Raw genomic sequence first — 16,576 nt, 5'->3', positions numbered from 1 at the left:
GCTATTTCCAGGTTTTCCTTAAAGTAGAAGACTAGTGCTCTTCAGATCATGTGTATTTGGTCTGGCCCAATATGAAAAAGTCCTTCAAAATCACACTGGAACATCAGCTTTACATAAAAAAAATTGTGCATTATGGATCGGTATGCTATGTTGCAAGTTCATTTTAAAGTATAAAATCAGCTCGGGCCAGGCTATTTCCAGGTTTTCCTTAAAGTAGAAGACTAGTACTCTTCAGATCATGTGTATTTGGTCTGGCCCAAGATTAAAAAGTCCTTCAAAATCACACTAGAACATCAGCTTTATATTCAATTTTTTTGTGCATTATGGATCGGTAGGCCATGTTGCCAGTTTATTTTAAAGTATAAAATCAGCTTGGGCCAGGCTAATTCCAGGCTTTCCCTAAAGTAGAAGACTAGTACTCTTTAGATCATGTGTATTTGGTCTGGCCCAAGATGAAAAAGTCCTTCAAAATCACACTAGAACATCAGCTTTACATAAAAAAAATTGTGCATTATGGATTGGTATGCTATGTTGCCAGTTCATTTTAAAGTATAAAATCAGCTTGGGCCAGGCTAATTCCAGGTTTTCCTTAAAGTAGAAGACTAGTACTCTTCAGATCATGTGTATTTGTTCTGGCCCAACATGAAAAAGTTCTTCAAAATCACACTAGAACATCAGCTTTACATTTAATTTCTTTGTGCATTATGGATCGGTATTCCATGTTGCCAGTTCATTTTAAAGTATAAAATCAGCTCGGGCCAGGCTAATTCCAGGTTTTCCTTAAAGAAGAAGACTAGTACTCTTCAGATCATGTGTATTTGGTCTGGCCCAAGATTAAAAAGTCCTTCAAAATCACACTAGAACATCAGCTTTAAATTAAACTTTTTTCTGCCTTATGGATCGGTAGGCCATGTTGCCAGTTAATTTTAAAGTATAAAATCAGCTTGGGCCAGGCTAATTCCAGGTTTTCCTTAAAGAAGAAGACTAGTACTCTTCAGATCATGTGTATTTGGTCTGGCCCAAGATGAAAAAGTCCTTCAAAATCACACTAGAACAAAAGCTTTACATAAAAAAAATTGTGCATTATGGATTGGTATGCTATGTTGCCAGTTCATTTTAAAGTATAAAATCAGCTTGGGCCAGGCTAATTCCAGGTTTTCCTTAAAGAAGAAGACTAGTACTCTTCAGATCATGTGTATTTGGTCTGGCCCAACATGAAAAAGTTCTTCAAAATCACACTTGAACATCTGCCTCATATTTTTTAAGCGCAATGGCTTTTAAAATATAATTTTATTAAATATATATTTAATTATTTATTGTAATATATAATTATGAATTCAGTAATTAAAATAAATATTTTACAATATACAAAATTATATTTAATAATATATTGTATATTTACATTGTTAATAAACAGCTGTACTGCTTTTCTTCATTCTATCTCCTTCAGTGTTGATCTGTGAGGTGTTTAATATAAACAGCGGGTGTTTGTGAACGCTCCCTTTAGTTCACGGTGGTTCAGTGAAGCGGCAGCTGCGAATATCAAACCAACTTCAGCCGGGGAATACGAGGCTGCGAATATCGAGCCAAACGAATCTGGAGCTGCGAATATCAAACCAACTTCAGCCTCGTCGAGAAAAGCGAGTTAAACTGCCTGAACTGGAGAGAGGAGCTCTTCCTGCCAGGGCGAGAGTGCTGGGCTGCGCTCCTGTAGTGGGCGCTATGTGATTCAGACAGAGTGAAGGAAGCAGAATTTCACTCTTTCCTCCATATTTATAGTCGCTGCGTCACCGCGCCGCGTCACTGGCCAGCTCCTCCTCTCTGATTGGCCGCTGGCAGCGAGTTCCTGATGTTGTGAGGGTTTAGCACGCGCGTCTGTTGACGGTTACAGAAGGGAAGCCCGAGAGCTGAGACGAGCAGCACCGAAACACAGCCAGTACAGACACACACAGACAGACCATGGCTGAATGCGCCGCCAAACCTGCAGCCTGTGCCGGCAACGGCGAAGCGGGGAAGTCCAGAAGGGTCGCCATCATCACCGGCATCACCGGCCAGGTAATAAACAGTTTCGGTTTAGTCACTGTAGCTACTACACAACTAACATCCTCAGAGGAACAGCAGTGGGGTGTTCTGTCGAGTCGTGCCACCTTGTTAAACCGTGCTACTCTACTGTATATTGAACTGCAAAAACACAAAATAAGCTAGCTATATTAGGACATGTTTACAAGTTTACCAGTAGCCTGTATATTTGGATTGTATAAATCACTGTATCATGGCAATGAGAGGCCATTACAAACTGCTTTTGTATATACTTTAAATAATAATTGTTGTATTTATATTGATTAATTTCTATTTACACTTATGTGCAATGACAGTGAGTGTAGGTTGTAACAGACTTATTAAAAATAAAAAGACAGGAGAAATAATTAAAAGGTGTAAGTCAGTGCCTTTAGGAAGCACAACTCGACGGAACACCCGACAAGGAAACGAGGCGACGTCTCACACCCCTCCAGACCTCCTACTATGATTTACAACTGATTAGACTATCCTTAAAGTTGACAAACCCTGTGTATGAACGTGCTGTTAACTAAACTAAGCTAGGTGTCTGCAATGCTTTCGTATCCAGCTACTCGTTACACTACCTAGGTTAGCTAGGTTATTGACTCTTCCTCACTCTTATGTTTTATAAAGGTTTAACGTTAGATTCAGTAGCTAGCTACCCTAAAGCTGTCTGTATTAGACCTGTATAACCTACCGCGGTTAACTTACGTGTTAAATTGGCTTTCTAGCACTTGCACCACTTCCTCATTAATCAATGGTAGTGTGACTAGCTCTACCCGTTGTAACATCACGTTGCTAGCGTTACCAAGCTACTGCAGTAGTTCAGAGCTAACCAGCTGTAATTAGCCAACGCTAGCTAGCTACTTATCTGTGTAGTTTAAAACACTGGGATCAGTGAACAGAGCGACCGTTAAAACGAGCCTTTTAAAATAATGCTCGAGCTGCTGCAGCTGTTCTGCTGAGGACAGTATATTCTGGATCTGGGCCGTTTTTCCCTAACCCTGCACTGTGTAACTATAACTACACGAACGGATCATTCAGATAACTACCTGCTCAGATGAGCTCCAGAGCTCGCCAGCTTGATTTGAACATCAGCTCGCAGTTGAGCCGGATGGAGAGCCGGTGTTGTATCGAGTTGTGCTACTCATCGATATGTGCTTTTTACCACCAGTGCGCATGCGCGGACCTTTTTCTATGTGCATTAAACAACCGGAGCCCCCTGTCAAGTGTTACAAATGTGTAAATGGCAGATAGCCAATAATTAAAGTAATAAACACAATGAAAATACAAAAAAAACTGGCTCTAATCAGCCTGAACTGTATGAAGAGATTTTTACATTTAAATACACATTAGGTAAGAAGGACTTGACAAGGTGACAGAACTCGTCAGAACAGGTGTTGTAATTTTTCAGTTTATAACCTGCCATCGTTTTTATATCCGGTTTCTGTGTAACTTCCCAGTCGTGGGCGTGTAGCACACTTCATCAGCATTATTAGCTTTATTGTACAGATTAGCTACTAAAAGTGACTGGTCATTTCTCAAGCAAACAAAGCAAAGTTCAAGCAAGGTGTCACCATAGCAAACATAGTGCAGTCTGCCATTTATATATATATATATATATATATATATATATATATATATATATATATATATACACAGTGCCCTCCATAATTATTGGCACCCCTGGTTAAGATGTGTTCTTTAGCTTCTCATAAATTGAGTTTTGTTCAAAATAATATAGGACCACGATGGGAAAAAAAGTAAAGTCCAACCTTTAACTCAAGTAAATTTTAAGGGGGAAATAAAATCCCTGACTAAGAAATAATTATTCTTCATAAAATCACCTGTTCCACAATTATTGGCACCCCTAACAATTCTTAGGAAATAAATTTAATAAAATTATTTCTGTCACTTCTACAGTAGTTTACGAAGTTGATCAGAGTATGTAGGAACATTTAATTAGTAATTCACAACTTCCTGTTTCCCTGGGGTATAAATATGACGTGACACAGAGGCCATTTATCTTCAACATGGGAAAGACAAAGGAACATACCATTCAAGTGAGGCAGATGTGTGTTGACCTTCACAAGTCAGGCAATGGCTACAAGAAAATCGCTACTCGCCTACACCTGTCCATATCTACTGTCAGAGGAATTATTAAGAAGTTTAAAACAACTGGAACAGTGGTAAACAAGCCTGGACGAGGACGCAAGTTTATTTTGCCACCACGCACAGTGAGGAGGATGATAAGAGAAATAAAAAGTTCTCCAAAGCTCACTGTTACAGAATTGCAACAAATGGTAGCTTCTTGGGGTCACAAAGTCTCCAAAACAACCATCAGGTTTCTCTTCTAAAGGCCCTGGGAACCTTGTTAGGGTGCATGGCATCATGAATGCTCTAAAATACCAGGACATTTTAAAACAAAATCTGGTGGCTTCTGCCCGAAAGCTGAAGATGGGTCGTCACTGGGTCTTTCAGCAAGATAATGACCCTAAACATGTGGCCAAATCTACACAGAAATGGTTCACCGCACACAGAATCAAGCTCCTCCCATGGCCATCTCAGTCCCCAGACCTCAACCCCATTGAAAACCTGTGGGGTGAGCTGAAGAGGAGAGTGCAGAGGAGAGGACCCAGGTCGTTGGATGATTTAGAGAGAATGTGCAAAGAGGAATGGTCAAAGATCCCTCTTTCTGTATTCTCCCATCTTGTGAAACATTACAGGAGAAGATAAGGTGCTGTTTTGTTGGCAAAAGGGGGTTGTACAAAGTATTAACATCAAGGGTGCTAATAATTGTGGCACACATGATTTGATGTTAAATAATTATTTCTTAATGTGGGATTTTTTTCCTACTGAATAAATTCACTTGAGTTAAAGGTTGTATTTTACTCTTTTTTCCATCGTGGTCCTATATTATTTTGAACAAAACTCAATTTATGAGAAGCTAAAGAACACATCTTAACCAGGGGTGCCAATAATTATGGAGGGCACTAGAGGTGTGCCAAAAAATCGATTCACATAAGAATCTTGATTCTCATTTACTACGATTCAGAATCGATTTAAAATGTCCCAAAATCGATTCTGAGGGGCGGGTTTTAGACTGATTTTGGGCTGGGTATTTTTGTTGGACCTGGCAACCCTGGGGATAGCGCTTGTCCTTTCAAACGGAGATCTTCCAGACACACACAGAGCGTAGGTGTTTGAGAATCACCGGTAAGATGGCAGAACAAGCACTATATTACATTAGATTAACGTGTAGTTTCAATGTTTTATGGCAGAATGCTTCATAACAAGCATAAAAAAGATCGCTAGTAGTTAGTTTCAGTAACTGTTAGCTAGCTAACTAGCTAACTTTCCAGTTCCACCTTAAATAACGCTACAGGTGGCAGCGGGCTGCAGCATTTAAGGCGGAACGGAAAAATACAATAAGCTAATCAGAGCTAATTTCAGCTCCTCATCACAGAGGAATTAAGGAATGGACCATATGAATTAATTTCTCCACCTCCTGCCCCCTTTCTGAAGAAATACAACGACCTTAAATTAACTAGTTAATCAGCAGCTGCTCCTGAACTTTAGCGCTCCACTGCTATCATCACATCAGCCCAGCAGCGTCACCTACACACCACCGCTAGTAGCCTGGTAATAAAGCAGTGTTATTTATTATTTATTTATTGTTCATTAACGTCATTGTGATATCCCAGTGATTCCTCTGTCACTGAGGACCCACATTCCTGCACATTTTATTGTTTTTGTAACACATTACCTGCTCCAGGACCAGTGTATATTATGGAGGGTTTTTTTTTCAATAAGATTCATAAGCCAGAAGCAGAAATTTTTATAATTCAAATCGTTTTGAATCAAAAATCGATTTTGAATCGAATCGTGGCCCCCAAAATCGGAATCGAATCGAATCGTGAGATAGTAAACGATTCCCACCCCTAGAGGGCACTGTATATTGATAGTAAATAACGGCAGTTGTAGTAGAGCACTGGGTTATTGATAACAGGGTTGATACCGGGGTTCTCTGAGATGCCACTTTTAGTCCCTTGAGCAAGGGCCTTAACCCTGGACACCACAATGTCTGCCCAGTGGTTCAGGCATGTTTGCATTTAGTGTGTGTGTGTGTTTACTGCATTGATAGGTTAAAGGAGGAAATTAAATGCTTATAAATGCTTATCTTTGATCTTTGTTCCACTAAGTTCCTCAGTACTTTTAAATTTTTTTTACATCCTTCTCAGCCTCTTTCCAACCCCCCCTCACACACACTTTAAACAGTAGCTTCCAGTAGCTATTTTTACTTCTTGTGTCATTGACTCATTTTTGGAACATTTCTACCTACTAAACCCGCTGTTCTGGACCAGTGGCCTTATTGTCTGCTGAGGTGTGGTGACACTGACTCTATGAAAGCAACAATAAAAAGGGGTTACTCAATCCAGAGCTTTGGCACTCTAGTTGCGCAAGGAGAATTAGCAGGCTCTTTTAGTAGGTCTCACGTTTCTGGGTTCATAAAGGTATTAGCATTGTTGGTCTTCTAGTGGCAAATGCAAAATTCTGTTTGGGAGTGTCTATTCACGTAATGCACATTTGCTTTTTGTCCAAACGTATTTAGACAACCACTGTTCTAGATCCTGTTTCTTTGGAATTGGGCATGGATACAGTAGGCTCATGTATGTTTGCTTCAGAACAGGCCACTCTATTGGCAATGCTTACTAACACACATACACATACTGACATATGACTGCAACTCTTACAAGTGCGGCATTATTCCAATGTTGTAAAATAGCAATACACTGCCATTAATTAGAACATTTCTGCCGCTGTTAAAATGTGTAACCACACTACACTACAATCTTTTCAAACTGTGTAGGTTACAGAATAATACATAAAAATCCTAATATATCAATATTTAACACCACACATCTATAAGTAATCTTAACTAAAGGTATCACAAACAAAAATTATACAATATAGCACTATATTGATATTTTGCCCTACCCGTAGTGAGCAGGGGTGTAGGGTTGCAGCTAATGAGGATTTCAACAGTTGATTCGTTTGTTCATTATGATTTTGATTAATAAGGAAAATAAAAGGCTCTGTTTTTTGTGCTCTAACTAAATATTTTACATTCTATCTACGGTATCTATGACCAGGTGATTTCTTGTTATTTTGTGTAAAGGTGTTTTAAACAAAGCACCACATCTTCTAAATTATGTTTGGAAGTAAACCGCTGCTTCAAGGAAAAAGTAACAGATTAGCATTTCTCATTGTCCATTTTCGTGTTCAGATGAGACAAAACATAGTGTAATATTATGTCGACATGTATCTGCATTTAGTGTTATCTAGTACTTGGTTGGTAATGCTGTTTGAAAACCTCTCTGTTATATTTCTGTCTAGCTTATTCAGTTTAGCTTCTTACTGATATATAAAAAAAAACTTTTCTAGTTACAGAGTTTTAGTCGATTTTAAAGCTTCTTAAGGCTACTCACCTCTATAGTAAAAGCAAACTGCAAGTGTTAGAGCACAGTGTGGTTTTCGGTACTTTGAACTTGTATTTACATTTTATTAACTGTGCACTTATGCAGCTGATTAATAAGCCATCATTATAATACATCATCTATTACCGCAGATTTCACAGCGGATGGCAAGAGTGATTAAACGTAGAGATCGACTATTTATTTTTGTCTTAAAACTCTATGCAGAGAGAACTTAAATATACTGTGTACTTCTTGTGAGTGGGAGTTGCACTGTTGGTGGGACCTTATGAAGTGACTTGTTCTATATGCCTATGCATTGTTCCTTTATTCAGATTGATTAGGGTCTTAGCACAAAAGATTTTTAACTGGTCGTGTGAGCATCATACTGAATCCTGTCTCTACCACCTTAATACAAGAAAGTAGACCTGACTCATTATAAAGTCCCGTTAGAAAGGAGGGTGTCACAGTCGGGAAACGGTGAAATGGCAAAATCAGTAACTTAAACCCAGTTTATACCTCGTAACTTCAAGAGTTTTTTAAACATAGTGAAATGTCAGAAAAAAAATAATTGTGAGGTTCAATTAGAATGATGTGGGAGTGAGGAATATATGTCATGCAACATTATGGTTACACAGACCTCACTCTTACTTTCATACATAAAGAGCAGAGGTGTGTGAAAAGGCTGTCCAATGTAACAGAGCTGGTGTAAAGGTTGTATTCGGTCACTTCCAGGACAGGGAGTAGGCATCATACACCTACATACTCTCAGATAATTGGATTGAAATTGTGACACAGTGCCTGCTGTTAGCTGTTGCTCAAAGTATAATGAGTCATTAACTTTTAACGTGGAAAGTTATTACAATCATTGTTGCTGCAATAAGGCTGAGTTATTATGCAATTACTTGATTAATAACACAGCTAATTCTATCACTAATTACATTTAAATAAGATTTACATTGTATTGACTGGAGTCTATATTTTGGACTTATCTTCTGTTTGGTGACAAATCCACTTTGTGTCAATTATTACTGGTGTATTGGTTGTACTGGGAGGAGTGATGGGAGATATACAGCTGACTAGCAGTTAAGTAGGTGGAACAATTGGTCACACAAATTAATGAGAAAAAATGAGAGAACACTAGAAATAATTCATTTAAATAAAAATAGTACATCTCAGATAACCTCCTGCAGTTTTTTGAGTGATCAGATTTAATGATTTAAAATTTAAATAAGTGGTGTCAATCGATTAAAAAAATAATCTGATTAATCACAACAAAATTCTGTGATTAACTGCGATTAATCGCATTTGTTTTTCGTAAATTATGTAAATTATTATAGTGGATATTTAAATGTAAATAAAAGAATGAATGTAAGAAATGTAAAATGCAATTGTATGTATATTAGTGGTGTCAATTAAAATAATGGTATACACTTGTATGTTTTACTCTCTTTCACGCGCGCGTGAATGAGTAAGAGAGAGAAGAGGGAAAGAAAACTCTAACCGGGTCGAAGCTGGAAGTCTGCTGGACACCGTATGAGCGCGCCGTGCATTCGTTCAGCCAGAAAATAGATCAGTGCCCTGGGTGGGGGCGGGGCAGATTACGGCGGAAGTTGGAGTCAAACTTGGTGCCTTAATTAACTTTAAAAAGGAGTAACGCGTTACTGATTCCAAATTAACAGCGTGCGTTAACGTTTACAGCCCTCATTTAAATGCATTTGTGTGTGTTTACACTGGTTGTATTTGTTTAATGCTTATCCAGATATAATCCTGATACTTAAGATGCATGAAATAATAAGGTGTAGATGGGGTCTAAAAAATAAAATGAGACTAATAGTCATAATGCTAGGTGATTGCATTATGCTATTGGCATATTACTTGTTGGTATTAATAACAATTAAAACTATACTGTTATTTTTCTATTTCTAATATCCTAAACCTAATTTCTAATATCCTAGTTAGCATTATAATAAATATCATAAAGCATATTATTCAGAGTATGTTTAAAAATAAGTACATTTTGGTTTAATAAAAGGATATTCTCTTGATGATGGTTTTTATGTGTAGTTCAAAGTTCAGACAGCAGAGGGCATTATTAGACTGACTTTCACTGAAGCCCAGGACGTTACAAAAAGGAGGATGAATGACCAAAGGCCTTTAAGCTTGAACGGAGCGTTTTATAATGCACACATTGGTATTTACATTAGCACTTAAAACCATTTTTGGGATAAAAGTGTATGTGTGTGTGTGTGTGTGTGTGTGTGTGTGTCTAAAACACTTGAAATGCGAGGGAGAGAAAGAGAGAAATGTGGTCCTGCATATAATTGACTCATTTTCTCACGCAGGGAAATAAACATGTACTCCAAAGCACCACACTTTGATTAGAGAAGCAGGTCATTTGAGCAGCTTTGTTTGATTTGTTTTCATTCTTTCTTTACCACTCTAGTTTTCCCAGTGGAAACCCATTACAGCCCATCAGAGAAGCCCAGTAATGCTGTCTTTGCTTGATTACAAAAATGTGTTTGTGATGAACTAATATGTCAGGATTATATAGAACTCTCCCAAAGGCATTAAGTTGATAATTATGATAATTACGAATGTTTATCCTATGTATCTAAGTTTTTTTATTATCTAAGAACATTTCATTTTATTACAATCAAATTCCTTATTATTAGCGTAGGTTCACTGATTAAACAAGTGTTTAAAAGTGAAAGAAAATAAAATAAGTTACAGAGTTCACTGTAACTCAACTGTATCTTTGGTGTGGATGAGAAACTAGAAGAGTGGTACAGTTTAAAGGGATGTGTGTGTGTGTGTTTATGTATGCACGCGTGTATGGGCGCGCTGTGATTGGAATGCCATGTCTGTCTGGGTTTCCTGTCTGAAAGTGTAATCTGGGGGAAACAGACCACGTTTTCCAACAGTCCCAGCGTGCCGATAAGCTCCATTTATCAGAGAGGATTATGAGTTCACACTGCAGTTTGGCAGTGGTTGTCCTATATACACCCACACACCCAGCCATGCACTTGCAGACACTTAATAATGCTTCACTGATAGACTATTTATTTTGGATCAAGTGATGTCACTTTTTGACTGTGCCTCTGTAAGAAGATTACCAGGAAGATTAAAAGTGGGTTGTGTAGTGTATTTCTATTATTACATTACAAAATGTTCTAATGTTCTCATCCAGGTGTTTCTACACTGTAAAAAAATATTTGTCTATTCATGACTGCTTTTAAAAGTGCTACTTATGTAAATATGTTGTCATGTTGTATGATACTAGATGTCTAGGAATAAATCATTAAAACATAAAGATTAAGAACTGAGCACTGTTTACCACCATTGCTCAGCAGTACACAGGTTGAATGTACACTCAAAGGCACTAAGAGTTTTTATCATCAGTACACTGATACTCTGTTTAACTGTACTACAGGCTGCATTCTGTTTATCCAGTTCTGTTAGAAAGACATGTTTTGTGATGAACAGAAGTGTTCACTTAATCTGGAAACAAACTGAACTTTGTGTTTGATAAATTTCAAGTTTAAAAATAACCCTGAATTTGATGATATTGTAACCACAGTAACACAAGAGTTACGTGCAACTTACAGAGCAACTTACGCAAATCCTGGCCTGCCTCACTCTTCTGTTGAGTTTGAACAAAACACCAATGGTGTGATGCTTTGAATCCTAAAGATGGCTAAAATGGACATGTGAGCACACATGCCTGGAGTGGTGGGCAGCCATTGCAGTGGCTAACAGGTAGCAAAGAGGGCTAAGGGTTCTTACTCTTACAAGGCCCCCTATACCCTCTGCCCAAGGCATAACACAAACTTTGGCTTCATTGCTGTTCTCCAGTCTTGTGATACTGCACTGGTGAGACATACGTGTGAGGCAGTGTGAATCTAAGAATGCATTGAAATGTGAGCAGGGAACAGAAACGTGTCTGTGGACACACCTCTGTGACACATACACACATATACTCTCGAATGCCACGGCTCCTCTCTCATTTTTTCCCAGAGGTCTTTGGGGCTGTGCCTGTATCACCCCAGCAGGAAGTGGGGGGGGCAAATGCCATGGCCAGAGCGGAATGTTCCAGAGTTTTAGAACACTAGAATGTGCGGTTGGGAAGTCTGAGAAGGAAAAAGAAGAATGAATGAAAGAAAGAAAGAGAAAGAAAGAGTGTGAGAGGGGGAAAGAGAAGGCATTTATTGGCCTTATTGATGTAAAACTCGTTTTTTAAGAGATGCACACTTGAAGCACAGACTCTGACCTAGGAGCGTGTGATGTTGTTATTTATATACAATCTTATGGTGATTTTCTTATTTTTTACAGTGGTAATATTTAAATATACATTAATATAATTAGCTTGGATTGACAAGACAAACACATTTTCATTACGAAATGCTACTAACTGAAGTATCAAGTGCATGACATCCATTATATTACAATGAAGTCCTGGATAGCATGTGTGTAATAGAATTCAAATGCTAAAAACAACTCAGCATAGCGACGTGAACTTTTTAGATTAAAGTTTTATTTTACAGAAATGTTTATTTTAGACCCAGTTTAAGTTTGTACCTAAATAATCAGTAATGAGCCAACAGCTATAACTAGCCAGTACAGAGCAGGATTTGCCCATGTTTGTAGTTCCGATTTAAGGCTTTGAGTTCCCAGTCATTACACATGTAATTTCTCTGGTCCAGTGTAGGAGTTCTTCTCTATGCTCTAGGGGTCCTAGTGAAATGTAGAAAGAAGAGCCCATTGTGTTGCTTACTGTGTGTGTGATGTAAATCCATGTAACACATCTGTCTGTGTGGTTGCAGGATGGCTCCTACTTGGCGGAGTTTCTGCTGGAAAAAGGCTATGAGGTAAGAGAAGAGTCACCTGCTCATTAAAGAACATTTAGGCATTCATACTTCTTAGAAATCCAGGGTGTATACACACACACACACACATACACACAGTACTGACACACTCCTTTTCCCAAAGCACTGTTCTCGCTCATTGCACATTCTGTAAACATTTACAGCAAAGGGAAGTTTATGTAGTCAGAATGAAAGGGAAGACAGCAGGCACCACACTCTAGTAAAGAAAACCAAAGTATTGCAATTTTCTCATTTTATGGTTTCTGTAGAAAATGTTATAGCAAGTGTCTCCCTCTCCTCCCCCCCCCCCCCCCCCCTCTCTCTTCTTCGCCCGTTTCTTTTTCTGTTTGTGTGGCCAGGTTCACGGTATCCTTCGCAGGTCCAGTTCATTTAACACTGGTCGAATTGAGCACCTTTACCATAACCCTCAGACACACACTGAAGGAAGTAAGTAAAACTCACACACCCCATATTCTGCATTTGTGCACATCTCAAAATGATCCTCAACTCAACTTAGTTTTATCTTTGGATCTTTAACAGCATATAGTTTGGAATTAGCCAGTGCCTTGGGTGTTTTCTGTCAAATGTAAACATTCATTCTACATGTGGTGATGTAAAATTGTACGTAATGTTATTGAGAATATTTAGTTAATTGAACATTTTAGAATTATGCTGTAATCGTGCAAGGTTTAATTATGAAAGGCGAATTGTAATATGAATTGCACTTTTCTGGCTACACTACACTAAAATAATGAAATAATAAAATTAAATAATAAAATATTGAGTACAGGAATATAGCACGTATACTGCTACTATCAGTCAAAAACCCAGTTTCTTCAAAATCACTAATTTAGATCAAACTTTCAGTGGAAGTCTAAGTAAAATATTTTATTTGTCTTAAGTTGGTTTGGAGCATTTCTATTTGTCAATTTTGATGCAATATAATAGAGTAATTGCTAGATTCACACTATGTTAAAAGTTAAAAAAAAATTAAAAAGTATGAAGTATGAGTGATTCAATGTAAAAACACAAATACTCAGCTTGCACCAATTAGTGTACATAGTATATATTTAACAAATGATGAGATTTGTCTACAAACCTCTAGATAGGTGTTATTAAAAACTGTTATTAAAATGTTACTTATGAATAACAATTTCTTGCATAAACACAAAGACCATTGTGTGTAATGTACCTGGACACTAATTGATGTTGAACATTAACAGGATCTGGGTCAACACCAGGGTGTAAGTTTTGTTTTATTAATATACTCTAAAGTCTTTTATCCTCAATTATATATTCAGTCTTGTATCTGGTTTTCATGATTGTAATTAACTCTTCAGTCTTTAATATTACGGCTTTGTAAAAAAAAAATGACATCAAACTATTTTCATGAAAACCAGACATAAAGCCTTTAAACTGTCAGTATGGGATGGTGGGATTTTTCTGACAATCTGAAATAGATGACCATCTGCTAAATCTTTAAAGCTGTTCTCTGAGAAGGCCCTGATATTTGTATTGTATTTTCTTTTCATTTAATCTTGGTGAATACATGCCAATCTGATTTATGTTATTCAAAAATCTATCAAAAAGCTATGTAAACAATTGAAAATTAGTATATTTGCCTGAATATATCTTATTTAAAACAATATTATGTGAGAATTATAATGTTTGCTCTTGTGCTCCCTCTACAGTAAAGGACCTGTTTTTCACATGAATTTTACAAGCTAATAGATACAAAACTGTTATCTGAACAAAAATAAGCATTTGGACTGATGTGAAAGTAATACTTCAGGATTTTACTAAAAACATAATGTTGTCTAACAAGTTTTGAGGGGGCCGAGAGGCTTTTTTTTGGGCATGTATTTGCTAAGATAAAAGCGGTGATGGTTTAAATCTAGTCTTTGTTCTCATTATTATCAGCCTAGCATCTACTGTTGTAAACTGAAAAAGCACATGTCAATTTCTAAACACGTCTTTGTTGATCAACAGCACCTGTAGTCATTGATGTTTTATTTTAATTCATTGATAAGAAGCTTAAGATGAATTTGAAATTAAAATCAGTAAAACAAAACTAGTACAAAGCAGTACCCTGCTCTTTCTTTAGATTTCTGTGAAAGATACTACAGGTAAGTGTATTATGAATATTTTATTGTTTTCCCTTTTCATATACCTTAAATCTGTTTTTTTCTATTGGTATCGTTCCTTGGCGTCTTCATGGTGAATCAGTTTCTTCACATTTGTGACGTTCGTCATGTCACAAGCTTTATATTGTGATTTATAATAGAAAACACTATTCACTTTATGTAAATTCTGTGTGTGTGTGTGTGTTTGTCTTTGTGTATCACAGACATGAAGTTGCACTACGGAGATCTAACCGACAGCACTTGCCTTGTAAAAATTATCAATGAAGTCAAACCCACAGAAATCTACAACCTGGGGGCTCAGAGCCACGTCAAGGTAAAACCCATTCTGTCAGATTTCCTGTGTTCTGCTCGTATATCAGCGTTGTTTGCGTGTGTGGGTGTGAAGTATACTTTCTTTCTTTGTCAGTTGTGGGAATAATCACCCAGGATGCACCAGTAACTTTTTTTCTTAATGATTGTGGTTTGTATATGGGTGTGTGAGGGCAATGACCTGGCCCAATATTAAGGAAGAGGCACAGCCAAATTGTGTCCAGTCATTGTGCTTCTTTCTGTCCTCTTAGTGCTCTCTTATTTGTTCTTAACATCTAGTCATTTGGGAGGTGGTCGGAAGGAGGTTTGTCAGTGGGTTGACATTAGATGAATTGATTTTTGTGTCTGTGAGAGAGAAAGAAAGTGAACCTGTGTGGGTGGGATGAGTAAGCAGTATAAATGACACTGAGAGTCAGATGGGTGAAATTATAGTGAACAAATAAGGATAAAGGAAAGGGAAAAATGAATGTAGTGACTTATGACTAAAACAGTGATAGTATTTCCTAGACAGTCCTTCGGTTGTGCTCTTGTTGGCTGAAGGAAAATCATCCTTTTAATTGTTGCCAGCTGTAAATGCAATGCTACAGCACATTGAGGTGAATTCAGTCTCCTCCTTAGTTTTGAGCTATGCCACAGTCAGAATGCTTGACTACCTTTTTTTAAAAACAATATTTTAAAGTGTTTTATTGGCTCCAGATAAGCAGGGCATTAAGTGGTGCTGGACTGGTGAGCTAAAATATCTTCAGTTTATTAATTTTAATTCATATATATTTACATTAATAAATGTTTTTCTCTAATTTAAAATAAGGTGAATCAAGTCTAAACTCTATGTTTACAGTCTTACCACTAACACACGTGTAGTTGAATGCAGAGCTCCAAAATATTTGTAGTTGAATGCTTTTCCTGAGCAGTTAGGAAAGGTACTTCAACAAAGCAGGATTAGCTCTTTTTATCACCCTTGATTTCAAAAGAAATGATTAATGCCCAGTACTTTTGTCCATATGGTGTATATACATGAAAACAGCCCAGAATTTCTATACTGGGGCATCCATACAAAAAATTACCATGAAGGCATATTAATGATTTAATGCACCAGGACCGTAGACTGCATATATGTATGGACAGGACGTCCTTATTCACTCTCACTACGGCCTTTTGAAGCCAAAAGATGGCCGAAATGGAAGCTGCCATCGTGCGTGCGCTTGCGCAGTAGAGGCAAAGTGGAGCCATGTAACTGCCCAAACCCCGCCCACGTGTCTGAGACCCCTCCACCCCTATCGGGGACATGCACAGTCAGTGCATCACTCACAAGATCGCCACGCCCATTTAAATATCACGATGTAAACTTATATAAAACACATTAACTGTAAAGGGGCTTTTAACATAGGAGGGGGGATTGCAGAATGTACAGAACCCAACTTTCAAAAATTCTGGATGTGTAATTTTAGATTCAAAATTCTGTCATTTCCCATTTAAATGAATAGAAATAAGCGGGGTTAAAACAGGAGCTAGCCACCAGAGGGCGTAAGAGACGTAGTAGCTTCACTTTTCAACCGTTGTCGTCCTGTCCATACTTATATACAGTCTATAGCCATGACTGGTATGAATTAAAGGTGCACAATCTGAATCAGCCCAAATTCAGTACCTTTTTAATTAAGGAATATTATAGGTTTTGTTTGGATGTGGAAATATATTTTTAGAGAACTAATTTTGATAATGATGTTAA

The 16,576-nt window shown here is 37.6% G+C and overlaps 1 protein-coding gene across 2 annotated transcripts in view; it reads left to right on the top strand.

Moving 5' to 3' along the window:
* The first annotated feature begins 1,829 nt into the window (after positions 1-1,829).
* The window catches only part of gmds (GDP-mannose 4,6-dehydratase), a 71,790-nt gene continuing 57,043 nt past the window's right edge, over positions 1,830-16,576 (top strand). The window contains exons 1-5 of one of the 2 annotated variants that reach the window (XM_007258178.4): positions 1,831-2,055; positions 12,356-12,400; positions 12,757-12,844; positions 13,621-13,641; positions 14,745-14,854. In XM_007258178.4, coding sequence (XP_007258240.2) covers positions 1,960-2,055; positions 12,356-12,400; positions 12,757-12,844; positions 13,621-13,641; positions 14,745-14,854 — 360 coding nt within the window. In that variant the 5' untranslated portion in view covers positions 1,831-1,959. Of the gene's footprint in view, positions 2,056-12,355; positions 12,401-12,756; positions 12,845-13,620; positions 13,642-14,744; positions 14,855-16,576 lie in introns of both variants that reach the window. The other variant, XM_007258179.4, reaches the window with a different exon arrangement.

Source organism: Astyanax mexicanus, chromosome 1, assembly GCF_023375975.1.
Source record: "Astyanax mexicanus isolate ESR-SI-001 chromosome 1, AstMex3_surface, whole genome shotgun sequence".
Taxonomy (NCBI): Eukaryota; Metazoa; Chordata; class Actinopteri; order Characiformes; family Acestrorhamphidae; genus Astyanax; species Astyanax mexicanus.
The sequence above is the reverse complement of the archived record's forward strand: the minus strand, read 5'-3'. Positions and strand labels throughout refer to the sequence as shown.